Raw genomic sequence first — 11,307 nt, forward strand, 5'->3', positions numbered from 1 at the left:
AGGGAGACACCGGACATTAAAGAGACATTCAATGTCTCCCTAATGTCATAATCCTATTTATAGGCAAAATTTAACGTCGAAAATAGTCTTCTTTGCTTTGTAGTGGTCCAAAACCTAAATATACCCAAATTCGTGGGGATAGGAGAAGGGAAAATTGGGGTTAAGGTCATTAAGTGTAAGTAGTGTTCATTCGTTTTGAACGTACGCAGGACGGGCATTTACGTCTCAGCCAATGAAAAGCTTTGCTTGCCAGGCTCCACCCACAGTTACCGCCCACCATGACCGTCTACTGCCTTACTTTTATTATTCAAATTGTTCGCTGCTTGTATTAATCATGATAACAATGCAAGAGGATTCCAACTCGTTGAGCGGTACAAAAATCGAAATAACAAAAGAGGATCTCTTACAATTAAAGCTGTCTCACACAATGCCTGCTGAATCTCTCTATCGAAGCAATTTTGCGAGTACATTACATTGTACATGATGTACATTGTACATGATGTGTTTTGAACAAAATCTAGTCGGTAAAGCAAACAGAATACGCACGTAATTAGTTTAGTGCAGGTATATGAATTCACACTGCAGGGAGTCCTCTCAGCATTTAAGCCTACTGTACATACTGCCTTTAGTCATGGATCCCGTGGCCACAACCATGTTCCTTTCTATATTATTACTTTCTGTTATTGATAAGTGTACCCCTTGCTGATTTTTTTCTCGACGAAGAGCTGGCTTTTCTTTGGCATTATTTCAACACTTTGTTTATGGGTTTTCTCTGCACGGGCATATTTTGTTTGCCTGCACCTTTGCCAAGATTGCGCTACAATAGAAACTATTCTGAAGGCTTACGTAGGGTACAGAATACAGTCAGTATTCAGATTAACAATACACTTAGAACGTAAGGAAAGAAAAAGGCTAAGGCAGGGTACGCATGGGCGTCGCCAGGATTTTTTTCTAGAGGGGGGAAACTTTTTTTTTGGCCAAAAAATGCTTGTATTTCTCAACATATTCTCGATTTATCAATTTTAGAGGGGGGCAGGGACATTTTGCCCCCCCCCCCCAACTCATTAAATTTACACCACTTTGTCTTCGCGCCCCTTTTTTTGTTTTTGGGGTTTTTTTACTTCTTTTTTTTTGCTTTTCCAGGGGGGGGGCAAGTGCCCCCCTTGCCCCCCCCCCCCCCCCCTCGCGACGCCCATGAGGGTACGAGTGCTATAGACACTATTATAAAGGCTTACGTACTGTAGGGTACAGTCTTTTTCATCACGTCATATATGTCGCCTATAGGTACAACACTATACAACTCCACTTTATTGTTCCCGATCCTGCCACTTAAAATGTTGTTTTGCAGTTATGTTGATATTTGCACCGCTCAACGACTTGGAATCCTCTTGCATTGTTATCATGATTAATACAAGCAGCGAACAATTTGAATAATAAAAGTAAGGCAGTAGACGGTCATGGTGGGCGGTAACTGTGGGTGGAGCCTGGCAAGCAAAGCTTTTCATTGGCTGAAACGTAAATGCCCGTCCTGCGTACGTTCAAAACGAATGAACACTCGTACAACTCTATGGGATTGTCCCCAAAGGGTTCCGTATTCCGTAATAATTAACATTTACATTATGTAAACGATGCCATCATATTCATTGTAACATTACGATAAAAAAAGATAAGCAAGCGCAGTGGGATGGTGGGATTGGTCTGTGAGGACGAAGTTGCCCTAAAACAGAAACGGTCGTCATGCTTATAATAGTTCCTGCTGGGAGATGGCATATCAGCACGGTGAGATTTTTTAGTAGTTCGAGAACGTGTGAATATCTCTTTACGCTAAAAAAATGTAATGGTAGTTAGGCCAAAAAAAAAATAGTCGATCTCTGGTACTATGGTCGGACCGAAGTTCCGGAATTGATGCGGTGACTCGGGTTTTTTTTTTTTTTTTGATGGTTTTTTTTTTTAAGCTTGAATTGTACAGACAAGGTGGGTACTATTTTGCTTTTTTTGTGTCCTCATTATACATTGGTGTCCTCCATAATTTGCCTTGGTGCCCTTTATCATTTGCCTTGGTGCAATTTCCCCATTCCTTGGTGCTCCTTGGTACAAAAATTTGAGGAGGTGCGGCAATAGAGGGCGCTATTGTAGCTTCCGTGTTAGTTTGAAGAAAAGAAAGGTTGACGCGCATGATTAAAATCGACGCGCGCGCTGACCAGAGACCGAGTTTTTTTTTGGCCTTACAATCAATTATGCATTTTTGAAACCTTAAGCTCAGTAAAGTAATAGGATGTATTTTTATAACTGTATTAAAAATGTATCATGTTTTAAACTTAGTTTCTTTTGTATATTTTTGCAACATAATGAAGCCGCTTAGGCCTTAATACCGTTTTTTTAATTTCATGCTGTATATTCGCTGGTTTTTTTTGTATTTTAACAAGTTTTATAAACCCAAAAAAGTTTTAAAAAATAATCACGAAGCAATTCGTCAGATATCGAACTGAATAATAGAATTTCCAAAAAAAAAAATTAATATGCAAAGGACATTAAACGGTAAGATAAACAAATAGGTGTTTAATGTTTCATTTTCTTGTAGTTTCTATTCTACATGTATTACGGATGACTCGCCTGAAGCTTGGTGGCTGGCAGGCTAGTTGGCTTACTACCGGCTGGTTCATTTCGTCAGCGTTTTCACGAGGGGACGAATTTGGCCACAGGCTGTTGAACATTGGGGTTGAGAAAATCGGGTTTTAATTATGAACATCTTCATCCCTTAAAAATTCGTTAAAGAGCCATTTTCCCTTGAAATTACAGTTAACTAAATTTTCACGGATTTTTCAACATATTAAGCCAGATTAGGAGTCCGTGAAAACACCCTTAAGAAAGTCCTTTTATGAGATCATAAACTTCAAAGATGTACCAATTACGGTATAATAGAACAATTAATTGCGGAGTAATTAATCTCCATAGAGATTTGTCTGTTCGTGAAAACTTAAAATCCCACACGCGCGTTGTTTTGCCGGGCAAATTAAATGTGTCTCAGTGAAAACTCAAACGCCTATATGTGCGTTGCTTTTGCCCCATAGAACAGCGTGGTGAAGTTTGAACGTGTCTGTTTTTGAAAACTGAAATTACAATTCAGGTGAAATTTTCCCTACATTGATTTTCATGAGTTTATTGATTTAAACTGGTTTTTTTACCCTAAAAAATTCGTCAAAACGTTTGTTGCTGTTCACTTAACCGATTTCGGCTGGAAAAAGAATTTAAAAAAAAATATGGATTTTTGTCCGAATTCGTTCCTTCGTGAAAACACTGACGATTTCATGGCTGGTTGGCTTCTTAGGTGGGCGGGATGGATGAAAGGTTGGCTGTTTGGCTTCAGGGGCGTAAATCCGGGGGGGAGGGGGGTATTTACCCCCCCCCCCCCCCCCCCCACACACACACACACACCCACACACACACACTTTTTGACCAGGGGGGATGGGCTATTGAATCATCCCCCTACTTTTTTGTGATGAGGGAAAAACATGCGGACTTTGAGGTATTTTCCGAACGTCCCAACAACTAAAATGTATTCAAAAGCACTGAAAAGTGGAGAAACAAAGTAAAAAAGCTTTAAAAATGTTAGCTCGAGTATTATACATATTGATATACATCTTTATCGTGAAGAGCGCCCCCTATTGTAATGCGGTGTCAAGTCCTCCCCCCCCCCCCCCCCCCCCCGCGCTTCTTGAATTTCCACGGCCGGACAATTTCAGGATTTTGGTCATCCCCTATCCCCCACTCTTCGGCACAGATTTCTCAACTGCTGGCTTGGTTGCTTGCTGGCTAGCTGACTGGCTATATAGCTGGCTGATTGGTTGGTTGGCTGGTAAGCTGGGCGGCAGGCTGGCCGGCTGGCTAACGGGCTTGCTGGACAGCTGGTTGGCTGGCTAACTGACTGGTTGCTGACTTGCTGGCTGACTAGCTGGTTGGTTGGCTGGCTGACTGGCAGGCCAACTTGCAGGCTGGCTGCCTGGTTCGCTGGCTGGTTGGATGGAAGGCTGCCTGATGGCTGGCAGGCTGACCACCTGCGCTGCTGACTGGCAGGCTTGCTGGCTGGCTGACTCCCCAGCTGGCTGACTTGCTGGCTGGCTGGCTGGCTGGTTGGTTGGTTGGTTGGCTGGCTGACTGGCAGGCCAACTTGCAGGCTGGCTGCCTGGTTCGCTGGCTGGTTGGATGGAAGGCTGCCTGATGGCTGGCAGGCTGACCACCTGCGCTGCTGACTGGCTTGCTGGCTGGCTGACTCCCCAGCTGGCTGACTTGCTGGCTGGCTGGCTGGCTGGTTGGTTGGTTGGCTGGCTGACTGGCAGGCCAACTTGCAGGCTGGCTGCCTGGTTCGCTGGCTGGTTGGATGGAAGGCTGCCTGATGGCTGGCAGGCTGACCACCTGCGCTGCTGACTGGCAGGCTTGCTGGCTGGCTGACTCCCCAGCTGGCTGACTTGCTGGCTGGCTGTCTCCCCGGCTGGTTGGTTGGCTGGCTGACTGGCAGGCTTACTTGCAAGCTGGCTGCCTAGTTGGCTGGCTGGTTGGATGGAAGGCTGGCTGAAGACTGGCAGGCTGACCACCTGCGCTGCTGACTGGCTGACGGGCAGGCTGGCTTGCTGGCTGGCAAGCTGGCTGGTTCGCTGGCTGGCTGGCTCCCCGGCTGGCTTGCTTGCTTGCTGGCTGGCTTGCTTGCTGGCTGGCCGGCTGGTCGGCTGGTTGGCTGGCCGACTGGCAGGCTGACTGGTACAGTGGCTATATGTAGAGCTTCAGTATGCGCGGCGGACTCACCGCGTGCGAGCACGTTTTCGCGAAATAGGCAAGAAACTCTTGATCACCGCTCTACAATCCCGGCCAAAATGTCTGGGACACTTCCTGAGCCTGCCACGGTCACCCACTCCCCCGCTCCCCCGGTCAATGTTGTTCTCTCCAGCTGATGGAGCACACACCGCCCAATAAGAGACAACATTGAACAGGGGCCGGGGGCTTGGGGGCCCAGCGAGATTTGGCCAGGGGCACGTTTTGGCGCTGTGACCGTAAACATGTTTCTAGTTCGCGGCCGTTTTGGCGCTTCGGTTACACTGAAATGACGTCATTGTTTCGACCAAAGTTGAACCGAAGTTTCCGGTCGGTTCACTTATGTTTCAAGATGGCGGAAAGGTAAACAAGCTTAGCAGACGACGTTACTTTTTTACCATAAATGGAGTTTAAATAGTGGGTTTTTACCTTCAATTGGTACGAAAGTTGATACAGAATATCAGGCCTACTCTTTTTAGAACTTTAGGGAAACGATATAAAAAAACCTTCCACTTTTGCTTTGAATGTTATTGTTAATCATGTCCGGTCGCCGTGTGATTTTTTTGGGTTGTGTGCAGTCACGTAGGCAGTAACATGACGTCATGAACAATTTTCCGGTCAGTCGTTTTCGCGGAGCACAGGAAACATGTTTCAGGTCACGGCTGTGACGTCAGAAACATGTTCCAGTTCAAGGGCCGCCAAAACGTGCTCCAGGATTGTAGCTTGCTGCACAGCAAAAATGGCGGTTCGGCAAAACCTCGATCGCTCTGTCCCTTCCAACGGGCGTACGTACGTGTACTTGCATACGGTGTCCATGTGGCCGGCTGGTCCCTTTAAGAATGACCCAGCTCGACCTTGACTATCTACAATCACACGTACCTTAGATTCAATTGTCAACTTTGTTTACTCAAAAATAAAAAAATTCTTGCGGACTTCAGATCGTGCATTATCGTGTGTGGACATGTAGCTGTCAGATTTTACATGTGTCTCATCAGTACACAAATTCGACCGCACTGACATCGCAACGTCCATAAGGTAGGGTAATATACTGATTGGTCTTAAATGTTTAAAGTGTTACAGACATTTGCCGACACTTCCATGTCAAATAATAGCCGACATATACACGCACACGTGAGTAGATTTAGCCTACATACTTATACTTGTGGGGAAGACCTTTTTGCCCTTCTTTTGTTCCTGTTGAAATCTCAAACTCCGTAGCGTTTCCTTTATTGGGCAGACTGATTTCTAAAATCTTCCTTACAGGATATATTGTTCTATTGTGTTTCTACACCATAATAATGCGTGTACATGAGGAACTAGGCTTGTGTTTTTGTTCATTTGTTATATCTTGAATGGTTTGAATTATTTTGAATGGTTTTTTTTATTTGAATTTGTCGTTGTTACTGTATATACTTGACCGGCAATAACTCAAGCAACATAGAAATACAGTCGACTCCCGTTACAAATTCTGGTAACACATAGAGCCTAATTGGTCCCGATCGACTGTGCTATATGTGCACGATATGGCACTCCACTTAATACAAAATTCTACAAACATTACGGCTACAATCCTGGCCAAATCTCACTGGGCCCCTAACCCCGTGCCGCCACTCAATGTTGTCTCTCATCATGACGCGGTGTGTACCCCATCAGCTGGAGATAAAGGACAACATTAACCGGGGAGCGGGGGAGTGGGTGATCGTTGCAAGCTAAGGATATTTCCAAGTGTCCCGTCCATTTTGGCCGGGATTGTAGGTCCGGCTGAGTTCACTGTAAACCATGTGTTTAGGTTTAGAACACCTAAATAAACACTAATCTGTGACAGTTTTTAAACATGTGACGCAGTTTATCCAATGAACATGTTTAATTTGAAAACATATTTGGTGTTTAAAATCAGCACACTGACGGTGTTTAATCTTTAAACGGAACAGTGTTTAAAATATATACATCAAAGGCGTTTAACATTTAAATACAACTGACGTTTAAAAAGTAAACACACAGTCAAAAAGAAAACACGTCAATCTGTTATTATTTTAAACATGTGACACGTTTATTGCCTGTGACAGATTTTAAACATGTGACGCCATTTATTATTATTTTCAAGTGTTTATATTCACAGTGTGTGTTTAGTTTTCGAACAGTATTCAAAATTGCAAGTAAAACTTCAGTCACAATATTAACAACGTTGAAATAAACGCATTTAGGGCACTTCACAAAGCTGTCTTCATTTTCACCTATAGGAGTGGTGAAAGGCCTATTGAGTTCTATCGAATCATGAAAATGTACACAATAAAATACAAATGTATTTTTATGGTCACCCCTAGAGAATATTTTACATCACGACAGCAAAAATAATGTGACATTTATGTGAATATACTACCATGCCTATCAGTATGTTTCCAACAATCCTTTTTTTAAGACCCCAACATTAAGGCCAATTACAACTTTTACAAGTATCAAAACAAAGAAACAAAAAACATAAACAAACACAAAAGGGTGAATTTGAAGTAAATGAATATATCTGTAAATAGGGCTAAAAACAATTATTTTCCAATTCAATGAGAGTAAGAAGTAAAACTGCAAATGAATTATACTTGTTTTTTAAAACCTATGAAGGTTTGCGTTATAGTTTGAAGTGGTAAAATAAGTATTGATCTTTAGCTGAGATTTCAACAATATATCCAATTAATTTATACACAAATACCTTGTAGTGAACTGCATGAATTTGCTGGAATCTGCCAGGAAAACTTTTCTCTGATTATGATTTTTTGAAAAGAACTCAAAGCACGTGAAAATACTTTGGATAATCCAAATCAAAGGCATGGTACCCCGAGGCTGGAGAAGAAGTGCATCATTGTACGTGTTGTAGTTCGAGACTTTCTTGATGGTGTCTCCACATGTAATGTAAACTGTAGTTTTGATGCAGATACTCTGTCTGGTTCAGCAGCATTCTGTGGACATAAACAAGATTTCTGAGTGAGCCATACAAAAACTTATCAACTTTGAAAGTGAAACCATGCTCACAGTAAAAAAAATAACGGAGACCCTAAAATGACAAGTCATTAATAAAGTTTACTCCAGGAAGAATATGAAAACTGATTACAAAATTGGGTTCAAAAGTAAATTGCACAATTGTCGGCCTTTTTGGGACTCACGTCAATTTTAACCTTTACAGCTTGAGCTTGATCATGGATCAAATATTAAAAATAAAATCTGAAGAAACTAGGCAAGCTTTTCACAGTTTCGTACCAATAACTTTGCAGTCATGTAGGTATTTACAGAGACTTTGTATTTAAAATTGTATTTTAAAATTGTATTCACCTAGAATGTTATACTTTTTCATTTCATGATGTTTTACCGCCAGAGTAAATTTACAGTGGAAGTTGAAAGGTTCTTATGCAAGATAGAATCTCAGCCAAACATCATCATTCAATGGAATTGAAGATTTGAATAATATATTTTACAATACAAAATTACCTCGTGAATAGTTAGCACTCTCCTCGTCTTCGTACCCTCGCCACGTTCAAACTTGGTGTTCTGCTGGACGTACATGTATGCAGTTACATCGAGCATCTGCAGAGGACCCTATATTCAAAACATAACACATGTTCTGTAAAACGAATGGTTTTGAATCCCTGTGAAATACTGCATTGTACCAAAAATTGGGGGATCATCTTAAATGTACACGCACTGCGGGTTTTTCAAAAGTTTTATACACAGCTGATCTTTACAATCACACACTGCACTGCCAAAAGACACTTACCTTATTTTAAAAGTCAATAGCTTCTTTCATCTGCAAGGGATTAGACACACCCTGAAAATATACAGACAGAAAATATTAAAACAATATACGCCCATAACATCATGTGAAATGGAAATTATGGTTAAACAATTTGTACCTGACCTTACAAATACTAGAAATTTCTTTTCAAAATCATTCATGCTGGTCCCTTTCAGCTTACATAACTTAGGCAGTGGTGATAACACTAGCATGCTTTTATTGAATAGTTAAATCACGATTTCAAAAAAAAATCCACTTCACTGAATTTTCCAAGATTACAAAAATTTTGACACTGCGTGTTTGCAATTGTAATTCGCCCCATAGGCTTATAGCCTCATATTAAGTATACACTCAACATAGACCACCCCATAATGTGGCTCAAATACAGAACTTCCTTCATAATATTGTGAGCTGCACAGCAGTTATACTGTATAACAGCATCGTCATCCAAGAAAAATAATATGAGGAAATCAAAATCAGGGTTGTTTTTCCCCTTCATATTCATGTTTTATCACACGATCCTTTGGCCAATAATTGCTCCCACTAATTCATCTCATCTCATATTTCTAAATCTATCATATTGTATATCGGGATTAATTAAATCAAACAACACAAAAGACAAAACTTACCACTTGTGTGGTAGCTTCCAGAACTGGTTCAAACTACAACCGTCGTACTGCATGCACAGAATACGTTGGATCTGAGTACTCTTGCTGACTTGGCAATATGCATACCAAACTTGACCTCTAGCCTAGGTCATGACCAACTGTTAGTACCTTCTGTGAGACTACATCATACATGTATATTGTTTCATTACCCGATGCAAATTTTGTTACCACGAATGACGATACTAATTCTCGCCATTACATTATTCTATTAGTGTGCCCAGATTATTGTCAGAGAAATGGCGGTTGTCTTTGTGCCGCGTAATTAACTGGCCCGATTATGCCAGCACGCAATCAGATTTAATCCTATTGGTTAAGACCTAACATCACGTGGTCATATTTAAACATCGTGACGTGTACCGTGTTTATTAGGTGTTGAACACAAACAGCTAAATTTATAACTTGAGTTATTATTAGTGTCCTAATTAGTTAATGAGCCTTTTTTAAACAACGTGTATATTCTTTGGGAATAAACAAAATGCTAACTAGTGAAATTGAACAGTTAAAACATTTTCTAAAACCGATCTCATTATAAACACCCTATAGCACTGTGGACATTAAACGCTAACTGTTTTGTTTAAAAACACATGATGTGTTTAATTTTGTCACATAGTGTTTAAATCTAAAACACGTACTGCGTTTATTTTTTAAACGTGTCACATGTTCTCGCGTTTTACAGTGTTTGTACTAACGAGAGTCGACTGTATACTTAGCATAACATGCAACTAAAAGCTAGACGACGCGTTGCAGGCCAAGTTGTAAATCCAGCATATGCATGTGGCAAATTAAAAGATACTTCATGAAACCCGTGCAACAATATCAACGCCCCAAGAGCTTGAGGTTTATACGAAACCTGTACAACATGTTTTGGTGGAAATTAACAGACGAAGTGTAATGTAAGCAAATCGTAAATATGTTTTAGTCGAACCTTGGTCAGACTTCCAAATTGTGTTAGGGAGTCGCTCAACTTAAGCTATGATTTTGGGGTCAAACTTCAATTATTTCGAGTGGTATTGCTATGCAATGCATCGACCCAAATGTAAGACCACCGACGTTAAAAATCTGTCAAGGGTTAAACTTTGTTGCATATTCGACCATGCTCCAAAGTACAAAACACCTCCAAGTTACATAAAAGGTGACATTTAATGTAAACATTTATTGCTCTTTTTAGACAAACAGAAGATACCAGTTTGGATATTGCGTATAGTAAGTACTTATACTACTTAAAACGTTCAGTACATAATATTATACTAGATATAATAGTGTTTTGTATATTATAACACAAATACTGATTTACTTTAGCTAAGGATCCTATATCGAGCGTAAATAAAACTTTCTTCAGACACTCGTTATCTATTTATTTACTGACTTTACTTTTTGGCGTCCGCCCCAGTCGGGTTGAGTGATGCCATCCTCTCTCTCTTATATGGCTGTTTCGCCGACGCTTGCTTCTGTCGGTGATATATCGATGTTAAGTTCAAGTTCTTGATATCAGTCCTTATGCCATCTAACCACCTCTTTGCTGGCCTTCCTCTTTGCCTGTCTCCAATTGTACCATGCCATTGAATGATATGGGAGAGTTTGAGGGTCAATTCACACCATGCTCATTACGTGTCCATAATAACGAAGACGCTTTTGTGTGATGTGATCTACGTCTTGTTTTAATCCTAGCGGTTTTCTGATGGCGGTGTTTCTGACTTTGTATAGTCTGCTGACGCCCATTATTTTCCACAGACATGCCATTTCAAAGATATGAGTCTGTTCTCGTTTTGCTTTTGTAGGATCCAAGATTCAGACGTGTACATCAATAGAGAAAGAATGAGGCTTTGATACAGTTGGATCTTTGTTGCAGGTGAGATTTCTGTATAGAGTTCCAAATACCAGAGATGTTGTGGACTGCTCCAAGTGCCTTCCCTTTTCTGAGCCTTACATCATCAGAGCAGGACCCCTTCTCGTTATCTACATCTTAATAATGTTATGAGTAGAAGTAACCCTTCCCATGCAACATTAAAAGGGAAACGGACTGTCAAACCTATTTTGTTTTCCAGTAGCATC

At 41.1% G+C, this 11,307-nt stretch overlaps 1 protein-coding gene across 1 annotated transcript; it reads right to left on the bottom strand.

Annotated features, from left to right (window-relative positions):
* Nucleotides 1-3,751: 3,751 nt before the first annotated feature.
* On the bottom strand, nt 3,752-6,434 carry LOC119725120 (transcriptional regulatory protein AlgP-like). The gene is made up of 2 exons (XM_038196481.1): nt 6,405-6,434; nt 3,752-4,537 (listed from the first exon to the last, which is right to left on the bottom strand). The coding sequence occupies exons 1-2, from the start codon at nt 6,432-6,434 to the stop codon at nt 3,752-3,754; spliced, it is 816 nt and encodes a 271-aa protein (XP_038052409.1).
* Nucleotides 6,435-11,307: the final 4,873 nt, after the last annotated feature.

This window comes from Patiria miniata, unplaced genomic scaffold, assembly GCF_015706575.1.
Source record: "Patiria miniata isolate m_02_andy unplaced genomic scaffold, ASM1570657v1 HiC_scaffold_18, whole genome shotgun sequence".
Lineage (NCBI taxonomy): Eukaryota > Metazoa > Echinodermata > Asteroidea > Valvatida > Asterinidae > Patiria > Patiria miniata.

What these genes read in the sequence shown, in the direction of transcription:
- LOC119725120 (XM_038196481.1), bottom strand. Translation starts at nt 6,434, where the DNA reads ATGAGAGACAACATTGAGTGGCGGCACGGG. An exon ending in ACATTGAGTGGCGGCACGGG is followed by an intron (nt 4,538 to 6,404) that starts GTTAGGGGCCCA and finishes CCAGCCAACTAG; the next exon opens with GCAGCCAGCTTGCAAGTAAG.